The 17,421-nt window shown below is 33.6% G+C and overlaps 1 protein-coding gene across 4 annotated transcripts in view; it reads right to left on the reverse strand.

Moving 5' to 3' along the window:
* Positions 1 to 17,421, reverse strand: part of UPF2 (UPF2 regulator of nonsense mediated mRNA decay) — a 113,217-nt gene that overhangs the window by 21,176 nt on the left and 74,620 nt on the right. For all 4 annotated transcript variants that reach the window (XM_045857974.1, XM_045857973.1, XM_045857979.1 and 1 more), the window contains exons 10-15: positions 15,333 to 15,446; positions 13,249 to 13,365; positions 10,022 to 10,207; positions 7,772 to 7,975; positions 6,628 to 6,903; positions 4,380 to 4,563 (exon numbers count right to left, since the gene is read on the reverse strand). In XM_045857974.1, the coding sequence (XP_045713930.1) occupies positions 4,380 to 4,563; positions 6,628 to 6,903; positions 7,772 to 7,975; positions 10,022 to 10,207; positions 13,249 to 13,365; positions 15,333 to 15,446 (1,081 nt within the window). The remainder of the gene's footprint in view (positions 1 to 4,379; positions 4,564 to 6,627; positions 6,904 to 7,771; positions 7,976 to 10,021; positions 10,208 to 13,248; positions 13,366 to 15,332; positions 15,447 to 17,421) is intronic.

The following is a 17,421-nucleotide window of genomic DNA, read 5'->3' on the forward strand; positions in this document are numbered from 1 at the left end:
GCAGAGTTTAGCTTTCCCTTCAGTAACAGCATTCTCCTCCCACGGGAACTCCCTGGCTTGGATTTGCCCCCACTTTCATCCATTTCATTGAATTCTTAATTCTTATAATTTGAATCTCAAACTACTGTCTCTACTGTGGCCTCATCTGATCTGACTCATCCACGCTTTCTCTCAAGTCTCCTGCTGTAGAGAGGCCAGATTTTTCTGTCATTAAAGCATACTACCTTGCAATCTTGCTTATCAATACTCTTCTCAATATAAAATTTATTATTTTTCTGCCTACCTGCACTTGGAGATTTTACCATAGCACTTTACATTTAAGGATATACCATGGAATAATTGTTAAATGATTTCACAAATGTTACATTATATTAGAAGGCCCTTAAGGACAAAGAACATCTTTTACATGTATATTCAAAACTTATCAGAGGCCATATGCTGATAAACACACATTACATGTTTAGTAAATACTTATTTATTCACAGAATCTTGGGCAAGTAGAGTGAAAGAAACTTTACTAATAATGTGATTTAACTCTTCCATTTTATCAGGAATACTGAAGCCTAGAGAGTCTGAATAACCTGACCAATAAAAGTAAAATATTACACCAGTGTCCTAAGTCTAAGCAATTAATTGACAAAAATATTAAAAGTACATTGATTAGGTATATTCAAGTTTGGAAACAAAAAAAAAATTGGGAGAAGATTGATGAAGCTCAGAGATATCTATTTTTAAAGGATAATTATGCTGAGAAAAACATTTGGTGTCTCAGACTGAAATTCCATTAACTTAAATATTTTCTACCTATTCCTTATTAGCTTTCATAGATACAAACAGATTTTATATATGCAAATTTTATTTATTTATAGGGACTTGAAGAACCAAAATAATGAACTGTTATTTCAGCTATCAAAGGCAAAAAATTAAAGTCAGGACTGTATAAATCTAGGCATTCTCAGTAAAAATATCACAGTGGTGATAAACTCACATGACCTGAGATTCCATCATATGCTTGTTATATCCACTTAAAATGTGCATCACAGGAACAACTATATTAAATAAGTAGCACTGTTTTGATAGCTATACTTATAATTTGTAAGGAAAATATATACTAATCCTAACATTTTCATTTGCATTGCAAGTTAGTGTCAAAACAATTTATAAATATTATATTTTGCATTTGATAGACCATATAATAACTACCCACTTGCTGATCCCTAAGTCATTGTCAATCTAAAATAAATAATGCTGAAAAAATGTATACATAAAACGGATGACAAAATGAAAAGAGTAAAACACTGAAATGTGTGTGTCAGAATTAAGTGTACTTGGGGACAGAAATAAAATACTATTCTCTTAAATTTCAATGATTTGCTGCCTTGGTTTTCCTGCTCATAACAGAGATGATAACTGTAATACTTCCTTTCAGATTATGTTTTAATTTATATTTCTCTGTCTATGAGACATGCTGAGCACTTCCCCCATATACTTTACGTGTCAGAAAGAGCAGTCTTTGAATTCTGGCTTGACTGCTTAACCAAGTGCTTTGATTTGGGCTTAATTCATCTGTCAAATGCCAGTAACATTCCTTTCCTCTATCATTCTGGCAAACAGGCAGTACACTCAATAAAAATACCAACTCTTTCCTGTCCTCCTTTATTTGATTATGTCATGTTCATTTTTCTAGTGGGGTGTTCTATTCTATTATCAATTTCCCTGTGTTCTTTATGTAAGTGCTAATAAGCCGGCAAGAAAACTACCATATTTTTCAGACTATAAGACGCAACCCCCCAAATTGGGGGGTTGCAGTATAGTCTGAATGTAGCGGCCCTGGCTCACCGGGTTTCTGTGTGTGAGGTGGCCTATGTTATTTGTTATTAAATATTTTACCACCATTTTTTGCTTCAATTTTTTTTCCCTATTTTCCTCCTGTAAAACCCTAGGTGTGTCCCATAGTCCTTAAAATATGGTATTTTCATATTAAATTTTTATTATATAAATTTTTAACTCCCCAGTCTGTTATAGGTGTGCTTTCTTCTGCCATTTTTTCCAAAGATTTTATTTATTTATTTTTAGAGAGAAAGGGAGAAAGAGAGAAAAACAGCAATGTGTGGTTGCCTCTTGCACACCTCCTGGTGGGGGTGGGAGGGCCTGGCCTGCAACCCAGGCACGTGCCCTGACTGAGATCAAACTGGCGATCCTTTGGTTTGCAGGCCCATGCTCAATCCAATGAGCTATGTCAGCCAGGGTTCTTCTGTCATTTTAAAATTTGGGAAAATTAAACACCTCTGCAAATATTTGATAATCAAATGTTTTTAATTTTAAAAAAGTAAATATTTAATCCATCTAGAGTTTGACAATATAAGATGTGGGTCTCTATCAATTTTTCTCCCAAATGCTCACCTGTTGGCCGTATCTTTAGCATTCCTAGTTCACCATATACTAAATTGTTTTCTATTTAACTGGGGCATCGTCCTGGCCTTTTATTCTATCCTGATTTTATTTTATGAAGTACATTCTTTTGGTTTATAATATCATTTATTCTTATGGCTTCTTTTCTTTTTTCACTTTTATTTCCATCTTTTTGGTTACTTTTATTATACTATTTAGAACTTCCAAACCAGAATTAAATAATATTGCTTATTACCATCTTAATTTTGTTATTAAATTTAAAGAGCATGTCCTTACCAGTATTTCTATCTATACTTAAAAAATCAAGATGCACACACACGAAAAAACACAAGAATGTTATTTATAGTGGTGCAATATTGGAAATAATCTAAATGTCAAATAACAGTATTAAATAAATCATAGCACATTCATACAAAGGAGTATAGCTTTTTAAAAAAATAAAGATTTACAAGCCCTGACTGGCCTAGTTCAATGGATTGAGCGTGGGCTGCGAACCAAAGCATCGCAGGTTCGATTCCCAGTCAGAGCACATGCCTGGGTTGCAGGTCATGGCCCCCAGCAACTGCACATTGATGTTTCTCTCTCTCTTTCTCCCTCCCTTCCCTCTCTAAAAATAAATAAATAAAATCTTTAAAAAAAAAAAGTTGCCCTTTGACTTGAAAATTGTTTAAAAAAAAACTTTAGTCTATAAAGAGTAAAGCACATTGCTCTTTACTGCTACCAAACTGGATGTCAAACTAGTATTTCCTCATGCCCACTATATAGAGTATCACTCATAAAAGTCTTTGAGAAACAAGGCTAGGAATCAACTACTCCAAAGCATGTAAAGTAAATGAAATAAATAAGTAGATAAATAAGAGATAAACAAGCACTTTACTTAAAATGATCATTTTAAACAACTACAAATCTGAAAAAGAAAACAAAGTAGACAATCAAGCCAATGAAAAGAATTACATATGCCTTTATTGGTTGAGTAGTAAGGAAAGTTAATGGTTGCATAGTCATATGCACCTTTAAAATTAATGCTCTGATAGATAACAGCAATCATATTCTCCAAAAGAGGATTTGGCTTTGGACAAAGAAATCCCACTAATATGCTGGATGTAATACAAAAAAAATAGTTTTAGAGGGGAAAAAATCACAAATGTCTTCACCATGAAAAGCGGTTCTTCACATACTGCAATATAGTCAAGTTATGCTTTAGTGTAGCTGGTGAAAGTAAGAAACTCTTAATGACAGATCTAATGACAAGTCCAAAGTTCTAGAAGGAAATAAAACTAGCTTATTAGACAAAAAACCTGACTTTGTAATGACTAATATGAAACATGCTTAACAACTATCTGCAAGAAAACCTGATTAGTAACGTTACACCATGTTCCAGTCGTTTCCACTGACAGAGTTAGCAAGCTCTTCCCTTGTGGAAGTTACTCAAGAGCTAACTCTTCCTGCACAACAATCTCAGAAGGACACTGGGAAAGTAAATAGACCAATCTTCCTTTAGCATGTTTCTCTCATTTTCTCTGGACCTTAGAAATAGAGACAACTCTCCCAGTGAATAAGAGAGTCTGAAATTTTATAGGATAGTCCCAAACTTCTAACAGGTATTTATTTCCCTTCTTTTAATTTCTAGCCTACAATATCTTAGGAAATAATGTTTGTTGAAATTATATCCTGTATTATAAGAGGTGTTCTAATTTAAAGTAGATTTTATATTAGCAACCAAAAATTCTAAAATTAAGAGGCCAAAAAGGATTGTGTTTATCCATCACTATCAATGGCTTCAAGTCTTACATGACTATTAACCTCCATTTGGGATTATTAATGAAATCAAAAAGTATGACACCCAGGTCTTACCCAATACTATCACGTAACACAAAATCAAAATTGAAAGTATACAAAGTAAATTCTGATATTATATACCAAATTCTAAAAACAATCTTCCAAATATCACCTTCATTTTCTCTTACCTAGTTTTATTAAGAATTCTTGTTCCAAGTCGTGTACCTGCCTGATGGATTCTTCCAGAGAATTACAGAGTTTGATCTTTGGTCTTAGCAGTTCTAGTGTATCACTGATCATGTAATCTATGTCAATAGGAAATGGATGATCTTTTGTCCAAACCTCCAAACTCTTCTTCCACCAAACATAACGCTGATAATAAAAAACAAATTTAGCTGTATTAATAACAAAAATATTTTTAAATAATTACCTGTATTGTGGTGTCACCAAATTATAATAATTAAGCTAAAAAGTTGTACAAAACACCTACCATTTTTATTAATGGTCAACAGTAATGATTGTAATTCTAATTATTTCCCACCATCTATACAGTTTCTAAGCAATTTAGTGACTCGACTCTAAATATTGTTTTATTATAACTAAATCTTTTGAAAGCCAAGAAAAAATTATGAATAAAATACCAAATGAATTTTCAGGTAATGAAACAAGTTAGAAATCCCACTTCTAAATAGGTTTAAATATTAAGTTTTATAAAAACAACCAAATTCAAAGCCATAGTTTTGATAAACGTTCATTATTTTCCCTATGCTACCTGCTTTGATTTCTTAAAAGGTTAACTAAAGTATCTAAAGATAGGACTTTTTAACATATAAAAATCATTAATCAACAATCACTTATTAAACACCTACTGTGTATATAGCACTGTTTAGATATTTTCCCTCCTCCGATCCTGGTTCCCTCATGCTGTTTTATACTTATAATTAACAGGTTGACCTTAACTAAAGAGCACAACCCAAGAATTTACTTGTATATAATAGGAATTCCTCTGGGTGCTTCACTCTTCCTCCCCAGTTTGTCTTAGGTCCTTGCTACTCAAAAGTGTGGACCTCAAATTGGAGCTTGTTAGAAATGCAGAATCTTAGGCCCCCACCCTAGACCAAATGAATCACAGTCTGCATTACACCACCCCCAGGTGATATATATGCGTATTCAAGTTTAGAAGCACTACTACAGGTGATCCTTTCTACCTGGCCTCCCAATACCTAACTGTTCACTCTATATTCTAGGCAGAACACACTGACCTCATCCCCAGGCCTCACTGCTTACATCCATTCCCCCAGGTTTATCCCTGCTGTACATTTCTGCTTGTTAATGTGGAAAATGTCTCTTTCTGCTCTTGGATATTTTTGGGTAGCTCTTTCTCTCTCAAATAAGTATTCTCTTCTGAAAGAGATTCTACTTTAGAGACTGACAATTACAGTTATACTTTGTAGCAAAACTCTGGTTTCAACACAGGCAGTCTCCAACCTAAGACAGGCCTTTGAGACACAGGGTACCTGATTCTCAAGTGTGCAATTCCCCTCCCCATGGCAGGAGAAAGTTAATGAACTGCTCTTCCCCCAAAGTATTTAAGAACACCAGCAGCTATGTGGATGTATTTCTGATACCTCCTGTTGAAGTCTTAAATTTATTTTCTTCATGGTTGGGTGAATAAAAATAATACTAAACAACAGGAATCATATAGAGTTGAATGGTACTATTGGTATTTTATTTCAGTAACAGCTGGACAATTCAATAGTGAGTTGTTCACCCTAACCAGTACTTATAAGATTGTATTTTATGGGAAATAGTGATTGTGTTCCAAACAACCAACTGACAAAGTTAACGTTTGGAAAACTAACTTTATAGAAGTTGTAGAAATGTCTCTGTATTTGCATCTGAATTTAATTTACACATACTTGCTCTAAATCACAAGTCTATATAATTAACTAAAATCAAGATACAGAAAGCACACCCAAGAGTTTACCAATAAATAAGTATTTCTTCCTGTGTTAAAAAATAACATATTTTTCCGAGAGTTTTTCCTTAAAAAAAAAAAATAATTTAGAAACAAGAATTTCAGATGTAAAACCAGAACATATATGAGAAAAATGTATATATAAAAGTCACAAGTAATTTAGTCCACAAGTTACTGTATAAATATCTCATAAATTACTATACCAAATTTATAAAGTATACCAAAATAATTACCCAAATTATCAAACATAAAAGTTACAATGCAGTTAGAATGTTTATATGATAAAATTCACCAAAATTTTAAAATCTCTGAAGGATCCTTGCAGGAAGAATAAATCAATCTAGTTTAATTATGAACATATATATGATATATGAATGCTACAGTGTTTCTGCTTGAATACTTTTATAACATAAGCAATGTATTAACTGATGCCAAACTACATATTTCAGCTTATATACCTGAAAATATACAAGGAAGCAATCAAGTTTTCGTTTACTGGAACCTCTGTCAAAGTACTGGCCACAGGTGTCCAAAATTGTGCACACTAGTCTAATTCTGAAAAGGTGCTCAGGAGGGTCCAGTGAACTTGGAGAGCCATCGGGGTTAACACCAAATGAAGTAAAAGAATAAAGAGTTCTAAAAATAACAGCTGATTCCACCATTCGGTAATTATAAAGTTCCCCTAAGAACTTGGCACTGCTGATACGTCTCTGATTAAATTTAGGCTGATTAACCTAAAAGAAAAAAAAATTGCATTAAAGAACAGTAATGTGCTTGAAAAGAGGTAAAATACCCCTCCTTCACTTGACAGTATCAATTACTGAAAGAATGCTAAACAGAAGAAATAATGGTTCCTCTCCTTCTTTTCTAATAAGGTGGTCAATTGTATCTTTTTTCTCTCTCTAAATGGTTATCTATGCAATGTTTTAATTAAAAACCATGTTAAATATTAAATTTAGTATTAAGCTACCATTAAATAAATTGAGTCTATAAAATAAGATGTAATTCTCCCTTATCAGCCCCACATAACTTATTTTCTCTATAATCCATGAATTAAGAAAACAACAAGCCTACACAAGGAAGGATCTACTTACAGAACGTCTTATCAAATAATTATAAGCTCTTCTAATTAATAAATTTATAGGGTCCTATAACTTGAGTCCCAACAGTAACCCAGAAATAGTAAAAATGTACTATTCTCTTCAGGGTACATGCCTGGGTTGCAGGCCATGACCCTCAGCAACCGCACATTGATGTTTCTCTCTCTCTATCTCCCTTCCTTCCTTCTCTAAAAAATAAATAAATAAAATCTTAAAAAAAGAAAAAACATTTTTAAAAATGTACTATTCTCTTCCAAAATAAGCTTAACTGGACTGGAGAAAAAGAGGCAAAATAAACCCCAGAATTAGCCTGAGAGAAGCCTAAGAAATCTAGTACAACAAGGTTTATTAAGAAACCACTAATTCTGAAGAGGTAATGGTAAATGACATCATATGAGGAAAGACAAGTTTTTGAAATATTATTTTTCAATAATAGGGTTTAAAAGTTGTTTAAATTCTTCAAACACTCCCATTTGACAACTTAAAAAAAGGTCCTCATTACCTCCATTCCTAATCGAATATCTTCTAAAACTCCATCCACAACATGGATTCCAACATCCTCTTGGTAGAGCACTAGTCCGGCTAAGAGGTTAGCCACACAATGAATACTATTGTATTTCACATTCCAGATGTTTATCATACAACAAATAACATAGTCTTTCACTTCTTGGTCCTGCCAGGGCAACTTTCGCATCTGTCTCAAAACCTAAACAAAGAGAATTTTGTTTCAACTACTAAGGTAAGCACATAATAGTCAAATATACCCAATAATATAGTTATTTTACTATGATTATACAAATAAGGACTTTTTGAAATGAAAAATACTTTAAAGATCCTCTATCAGCTTTTTCACTTCACAAATTAAAAATGACATTTTTCTAATTACTGGCAAAATATATTCACATTTTCTCTGCATCTTTCCATAATGCCCCCAAATTTCCTAGTTTCTAGGTCTTTAATTAAGTTAACAGTGTGTACTCATATACTAAGGTCACTGAAATACTCAAAGTTTACCAAAAATAGTGTTTTCTTTTGTGTATCATTTGATGTACGTAGTATCTTAGACACTTTCTATATATCAGAGTTTTCCAATAAATAAATAAAGCCAAGGTGAATTGGTTAACAGATCACTTAAGACAGAGAACACAACATTAAGACTGACATTACACAGTGTCCTGTCTCCTCACATAAAAGGAGGGGGGGTGGTGATAAAAACAATTCATTATTGTTGTAAGGGTTAGATGAGTTAAAACATGTGAATTATGTAGGAAAGTGGCACATTTTAAGTACCCCATAAAAGTTGGCTATTACTATTTCAAAAACTCTACTGGTAATGAGATGATCAACAGAGCTCTACCTGTAATCAAGTTCTTTCCATTTTCATTTGGAAGGAAAATGGATACTATTGGCAGACTGTGAAATAGTCCTTTCATCTCTATACCCACAATCCATCTTTTAACACTAAGTATGTTCTCATGTCGGCATCACTAGCAATATTAATGTCTTTTCACCTGCATAAGCATTCTGTGTTTTCCAAATTTCTCGTCAACTCTCAACAGCTGCCAAAATCCTTATTGTTTTAAACTAATTTTCTGACTCTCTGAAAGCTGGTTTTAATTTTCAAAGCTGCAGTATCATCCCTATTACCTTTTACCCCATCCATGTATTATTTCATGCCTTTTATCCTCCCTGTGAGTTTTCTCTGTCCAGAACTTTTTATCTAAAAAGGAAAAAGTTCTATACTGTATTGATTTAACTTGTAGAATTAACCAAGAAATGTTTCGTTCAACATATCCTCCTTAAAAGTGAAGTTTCAAACAGGTAACTACAGTAATTAAGATAACAGATCAGTGGTTCTTAAATTTTCTGCTACGTGATCCCTGTTGAGAATCTAAAAAAAGCTATAGTGTCTTCAGAAAAATAGAGATAGCCCCAGAATTCAAAATTAGGAAATTTCACAGGGTCATGGGCCTCCTAAAGCACATTCAAGGTTAAGATCTCCTGTTCTGAATCAAAATATTTAAAGTAAAAAATTCATTACAGAATACTGGAGACAAAGTCATAGTTTCAAATACATATATTATATAGCATCAAAACTCGGTTTACAAGAATTACCATTTTAATTAAAGAAATTACCATAAAAGGAAAACATGTCTCATATATTATGTAATATTGTATGAATTCCTTCTTAGATGACTTGTATAGAGTCAATCATAATGGAACTTGGGATCGAATCCCTCATCCCCTAAACTTCAGTGCTTCGACTTCAACAGCTCTGCTTCACTTTTTCCATTTATAAAATGTGAATAATACAAGATACTTGCATTTCTTATCTCTGTTTTGTGGGGCACTAACCTACAAAAATTGAAATAGATGCCCTAACCTAAAACAATTTTGTGCATAGGCTACAAGGAAAGTGCAATGCTTTTAATACTATTATCGTTAGGATGAAAAAGAATTGATTTGATTGAATTATATAACTATCACAAATCTCAAGTTGACCACTATGGAATAGATTCCATTAAGGTTTACCTTCTCATCCTGGCCGGTTAGCCAGAGTATCACCCTGATACGCCAAGGTTGTTGCTTCGATCCCAGGCCAGGGTACATACAAGAATCAACTAATAAATGCATAAGTAAGTGGCACAACAAACCAATGTCTCCGTGTGTGTGTGCATGCATGTCTCTCTCCCCCTCTCCCTCTCTAAAATCAGTAGATTTTTTTTTTTAATTAAAAAAAATATATATATACCTTCTCAGTGGTGACCTTGGAGAGGTCCTTGTATAAAAGTTTCCGGACATATTCCTGGAGAGGAGGACGTTTCTTTTTCACTGTTTTCTCAGCTGGTGGTGGGTTGCAGTAGTAGTACGCATTCTCCACCATTGTGACATATCTTGCATCAAGATGCATCGCTTGTTTCTTTCTCATCATTTGTTCCTAAAATAAAAAGTCTACCTTAGTCAAAATACATTAATTCTAAGGTTTCTTTATTCCTAACAAAACTTCAAGTTCTTAATGATATGATTTCAGGATAAAGGACTAGAAAAGGAAAAAAACAATCACTAGGTATTTCTAGGAGTGTGCAAGCAACAGTCATTGTTATACCACTGATCATTTGTTTAGAAGAAATTAGTTCATAAATGCTTGGTCTTAGGCCTTGTCCAATAAAATACTCAGAGAACTCTGCTACAAATTAATGTATAACTGCCAAACTACATGAACTCTAAGCATAACATGGTTCATATATTTGAGTGACTGAAATTAAGGACCAAAAATATGAATAAAGGGGTGACTCTGGCTCTACCTGTTTCACATACAACTGAGAGCAAATATATTCTCAGAGCCTGTGCCATTCAATACTGTACCAAAAAATTCTGACATATGTCTATAGACAAGAACGCTAAAAGCCCCCAAGGTCTTATATTTGTCCACAGACCTCAGCACCAACTCAGAGGTGACTAAAAAACACAGATCTAGTCAATCATCATCTACTTTAGGCTTTCTCAACCTGACATTTTGAACTGAGTAATTCTTTGCCACAGGAGGACAGAGGCTCTCCTGTATACTGTAGCATGTTTTGCACAACCTTGACCTCTACCCAATAGATGACAGTTGAGAACAACAAAGTAGCTGAAGATCTTCAAACAGCACTCCTGATTCATGAAACAGTATCATATTAAGTATTAAGATTACTGAATTTATTCAGTCACACAACAAACATTTTACTTGGCACTTACTATGTGCTAGACATTATTCCAGGTGCTGTAACTCACCAATCAGACATGTTTCTTACCTTCATAAAGCCTTACAGTCAGGCACAGGAAGACAGAATAAACAAGTCAATAAGTAAACTAACAATCTTTTAAATAATAATTGTGATCAGTGGTATGAAGGGAAATATTGAGGCACTAAAATGGACTGTTGTCATGAGGAGCCTACTTTAGGCAGGTCAGGTTAGGAACGGCCTCTCTAAGAAAATGACCTGAAAGATGACATGACAAAAGGTTGAGAAGAGCCACGGGGAAAACATTCACAGCAGAAGCAACAGCAAGAACAGAGGTTTTGAGGAGAGTTACATGTTACAAAAACTAAAAGGCCAGTGAAGTACCCTCAGGAAATTGCATGAGATGAGATTTAAGAAGTAGTGAGGGAAGGGTAATACCAGACTCTGCAGACATAGTAAGAACTTTGGGTTTTAAGTACGCAGAGGGAAGCTGCTGGTAAAGTACTCAGGGCTCTTTATAAATCTAGTTTGTTGCCTGACTCTTCAGTCATATCTGCAGCTGCTTGACTAAATGTGTCTTTCTTTTCTACCTTTAAAACTCGAATTAGTGTCTAAAATAAAAAGCACTTTTCTAGGAAAATATCCTAACATATTAAGACTAGATTAAGTGCCTCTTTTATCTATACCCATAATACCTATATGCTTACCCATATTATTATATTGCATTTACCACCATATATTCCAATCGTCTATTTACTCCTTTAACTCATTCAATTCCATGACAGCATGGACTATCTTTTTCATCTTTATATACCAAAGGTCTGACATAAGAATTGGTACTCAGTGAGCAGTATGAAGCTGTTAGGGAAGGTATTTCCTGATTCATAAGTTTGGCTTAGGTACCCTCTTGATAAGTCCATAATATTCTCAGTATAACTATATTAAAACACTTAACACTGTACTACAATTAGCACTAGATTTGAACCACTTGGAGGATGGCAACTACACCTCATTTTTTATACTCCTCCCCCTAACCAGAAGTAACATGCCTGACACACAGGATTCACAAAATGGTAAATAAACAAGGCTCCTATCCTAAAAGCAAGAGAATCAATAACGACAACTAGCTTCTTTTGCGGTAAGAGGGAAAACGGTCCACTGAGCCAAGAAAATCAGTTAGGCAGGAAGGACTTTGGTTATCAGCAATGAGGTTCATCCATACTACCACAATAAGTAAAGTATTGAGGATTCAACATTATAAATAAAAAGTAAATATTAAAAACTAAGCTTTCTTAGCATCTCTACTATATTTTTAAATTAAATTCATTGGGGTAGCACTGGTTAATAACATTATATGTGTTTCAACTAATACATTTTTATATGCAATGTCTCATTTAATCTTACCAGAATGAGCCAAAGAGTAGGAAGAATTTTCTTTGTTACAATAAAAATTTGAACTTGGAATAACTATATATAATTAATGTGATATAAATCTAGAGAGACTTTGGCAAATCAACTGCATTTCACAGCCTTCACATTAATATTTTTAAGAGAAATAAAGCCTCACGATTCTTTATTTTTAAGTATCACAAGCAAAGTATTTAGGCTCATAACTGGATTCTAAAATAACATTATCTAGCGAAAATGACACAATCAAGACTTGTGTAACAGCAACAGTGGTGAAATGACAATGTATGCCAGGGATTCCTAAACCACAGCTCTCTTGAACACTAACACCAACTCCCACTACCCGCCACCAAAGCCTCCCAGCAAAACGCATGGATATTATCAATAAGCATAATAACTTAATTGTTTAATAAACTAGATGGCCATTTCAGCATCCTAAGTAACTTAAGAAATAACTTCTCTCCACAGGTAATTTTTTAGGCTTATATTTTATGTTTTTTAATTTTACATTTTAATATTATTATGTTAAGTTTATAATTTATGTGCTTATGGCACACAAATCTAATATAATAGTACTAGGACTATTTGCTCATTTGCATCATTTGTCAAAAGTTATTTTTGTTTAAACTTAATCCTGTTTCACAATATTGTTCGCTCACTGGCAACCAAGTGAGAAAAATTCCAACAACTCTCCAGGAATGGCAGCTCTTATGTACAAAATGTTCTAGTTGAGGAAGAAATGTTTATATTTATACGGCAGAGCAAGGTAACAGGCACTGGTCAATATTTTTAACCCCTGAAGTAAATCAAGAAACTCAAGCTCTTGCTAGGATTCTCCAACCCTTACCAAAAGTACACTGGTCCTCAAGTGAGATTCTGGAGATCTGAAAAGAAACCTTCCACATGTTTCCAGTAAGGTACATGCCATTTCAATATGGTGATGGGAAAAGTCTGATAGAAGCATCTGTAATAATAATAATGATGAAAAATCACAAAGATAATACTTCAATTCCACTAGAGAAAATTTAAAAAAGTATACTTCCAATCTACGTAAATTTAAAAATGTCAGTATAAAAAACAAAAGGTAATCTACTTTGGTTCAACAATCTTCATTGCTGGTTATCTTTTGTGTTTCACCATAAAAACTTTATCTAAAAACCTCAATATATTTAATATCTTTGTTTTTAGATAGACATATGAAAACTACTATCAACACCACATATATAAACATATTACATACACAGCTAACATTTTCTAAATGATTTTTTTTTGTTTAAATAAGATTTACTTTTAAAATTCTGACTAAAAAAATTATTATATGAAGTTTACAACACAACACATTACCATAACACTTTAGTAGCATTCATCCTCTCAATCTTTTTCTATGCATATATTTTATAAACAAAACTAGATTCAGACATGACATTTAATATCTCGGTGTTTTGGGGTTTTTTTTGGCTAACATGATTTTCCATGTCCTTATCTATACTATGGCATGATTTAAAAAGGTACGTAGTACTGTATAATATAAACTATACTAAAACTTAATTGATTCTTATTTACTGGACATTCAAATTATTTACAATTTCTTGCTATTATAAACAAGCAATAACAAACATCCCCATAATCTGTACATATATTTATGGTTATTTCCTGAAAACCAATTTATAGAAATAGAATTTCTGTCAAAGAAATGTATAGCCTTCCTATATAATTTTTAATAATTAGTCCCAAGAAATATACTAATATGGTAAATTATTCCTTTCAATTACAGCATTGAGAAAGCTTTCACAATCCCTCTTACAATGGTGTTCAGAGTTTCCCCATATGTACTCTGTAGTGTTCTGAGAAGCTCCAAGTAGACTCAGGCACCTTAATCCCTTTAATGTTTATAAGGACTGTTAGTATTTTTAATACTCTTAATAACTCATACATTAAAGAAATTTGTTTAATTTAACTCAGGGTTTTCCAAATGAATTTGAATCCATGGGACCCATTTTGTATAATATACTTAGTAATATCCCAAGGAAATCAATCTGATAAAAGACATTACTGTTAGCAATGACCAATTCCAAATGCATCAATTTTATCATATATAATGAGTTACCAATTTCTTGTTTAAATTCCAAAGTGGACCTGATCTGAATAATTTCAATCTTCTCTAATTAGCTGAGACTTTCTTTAAGGTTGATTTTGATAAATGATCTGTGTATATTTCAAGAGACTCAATTCAGTTGGGTATAGTGCCAATTAGATCAATACTGTTAATTGTGTTATTCAATTCTATATATACAATACTTACCTAATTCTGTCTGACCATTCTTTAAGCTATTGGAAGGTGTTTTCAAGTATACCACTGTGGATTTGTTTAATTCTCTTTTCCTTGTCGATTTTTGATTTATATATTTTGAAGCTACATTACTGGATGCATACTGATTCAGGAAGTAACACTTTCCCATTAAAATGACCTCTTCATCACTATCAACTAACCTTCTTTATTTCTAATACAGCTTCATGCCTTAAAGCCTACTCTGTCTGATAATAATGCAGTCAGGTATCTTTTGAACAGTCCTTTCATAGACTACGTCCATCTTTTTGCTTTAGCCTGACCTTTATACGTATTTAAGGACATGTCTCTTATAGGCAACATATATTAGTGTTGTTTTAATCAACTCTTATTGTCTGAAGGCTTTTACTTGATATATTTTGTCTTTTTATATTTCATGCAATTACTGTTACAGTTGCATTTTTCTATCTGCCATCCTATTATTTGTTGTCTATTTTGCTCATCTATTAAATATTCCTTTTTACTTCCTTCTTGCCTTTCTTTGGATTAATCCAGTATTTATTTATTTCATTTTTTCTTACATTTATAACTTTTACAAAACTTTAAACCTATCTATTAAAAATTTCAAATAATTCAGCACTAACCTTTAAACAATGTAGTGTATCATTTTTTGTGAACATCTTAAACTTAGTTAGTTCTCCAATAAAACGAACAGTTTTGTTCTTTGTTTCAATGTTGATCTGGTCTTTTTTTCGTACCTACAAATTAAAAGAAACATTGCTTAGATAATTAATATTTTTAAATCTCTGTGATAAGAACTGTTATTTTATTAAGATTGAATTCACTCCAAATAATTTAAATAAATATCAGGATAATTTCTGCTGTATACAAATAACTTTATGTTAAGGCAAAATGAGCTCTCTGCTTCAGTGCTACAAAGTGCTTTGCAAAACAGTTCCAGGGTCAAATAATTTGGGGAAATAATGCTTTTTATCAGACTTAAAGAGGACTTCAAAATAAGAAACCTATTTGACTTAAAATATTTCTCACATTTATTTGGCAACATAAAAACCCTTTTGAAATGTTAACAATGACTAGTTAACATCCCACTACATTAATATTGTAAGAAACACACTTTAGGAGATACTGCTTTAAAATAATGAATGTGACTTCAGGCCAAGACGGAGGCATCAGTAGATACACTTTGCCTCCTTGAACAACCAAAAGAAGGAAAACAACAGATTTAAAAACAAAAAATAAACAGAACTGCCAGAAAATCAAACTGTATGGAAGTCTGACAATCAAAAAAGTTAAAGAAGAAACATTCATCCAGATCAGTAGGAGGGATGGAGACAGGCAGCTGGGGTGGAGAGGACATGTAGCAAGACAATGGCTACAGAACAAACAGTCCCACATTTGTGTGCAGATAAACTGGGAGGAACAACTGGGGGGCAAGACAGACCTCGCAACCCAGGTTTCCAGAACCGGGAAATAGAGCCTCAAAACCTCTGGCTGAAAACACCTGCAGGGGTTGAGGGTGCAGGAGAAACTCCCAGCCTCACAGAGTTCATTGGAGAGACCCTCAGGGTGCTAGAATGTACACAGACCCACCCACCCAGGAATCAGCAATGGAAGGGCCCAATTTGTTTGTGTCTAGTGGGGGAAGTGACTGAAGGCCAGCCAAGAGCTGAGCAAGTGGCACTGTTCCCTCCTGGACCCCTCCCCGACATACAGCATCTCAAGGCAGCAATGTGGATTGCCCCACCCTAGCAAATAACTAACACTCCACCCCTTACTACATAAAAGGAGCTCCAAGACAAAAAAATATGGCCCAAAAGAAAGAACAGATCAAAGCTCCAAAAATAAAATTAAGTGATGAAAGGATAACCAACCCATGAGATGGAGAGTTCAAAACACTGGTACTCAGGATGCTCACCGAAATGGTTGAGTATGGTTCACAAAACAGGAAGAAGTAAAGGCTATGAAGAGTGAAATGAAGAAAAATGTACAGGGAACCAACAGTGAAGGGAAGGAAATTGGGATTCAAATCAACAGTTTGGACCAGAAGGAAGAAATAAACATTTAAACAGAACAGAATGAAGAAACAAAAATTCAAAAAAGTCAGGAGGCTTAGGAACCTCCAGGACAACTTTAAACATTCCAATATCTGAATCATAGGAATGCCAGAAGAAGAGGAAGAACAAGGAATGGAAAACTTATTTGAAAAAATAATGAAGGAGAATTTCCCCAATCTGGCAAAGGAAATAGACTTCCAGGAAGTCCAGGAAGCTCAGAGTCCCAAAGAAGATGGACCCAAGGAAGCACACACTAAGGCACATCAAATTACATTACCCAAGATTCAAGATAAGGAGAGAATTCTAAAAGCAGCAAGAGAAAAGGAGATAGTTACCTACAAAGGAGTGCTCATAAGACTACTAGCTGATTTCTCAAAAGAACCTTACCGGCAAGAAGAGAATGGAAAGAAGTATTCAAAGTCATGAAAAGCAAGGCCCTACATCCAAGATTGCTCTATACAGCAAAGCTTTCATTTAGAATCGAAGAGCAGATAAATTGCTTCCCTGATAAGATCAAGTTCAAGGAGTTCATCATCACCAAGCCCTTATTATAGAAAATGTTAAAGGGACTTATCTAAGAAAAAGATGATCAAAACTATGAACAGTAAAATGACAACTAACTCACAACTATTAACAATTGACCCTAAAAAAGGCAAAA

The sequence above is a fragment of the Phyllostomus hastatus genome, unplaced genomic scaffold (genome assembly GCF_019186645.2).
Source record: "Phyllostomus hastatus isolate PE091 unplaced genomic scaffold, TTU_PhHast_1.1 phas_scaffold_1674, whole genome shotgun sequence".
NCBI classification, from domain to species: domain Eukaryota; kingdom Metazoa; phylum Chordata; class Mammalia; order Chiroptera; family Phyllostomidae; genus Phyllostomus; species Phyllostomus hastatus.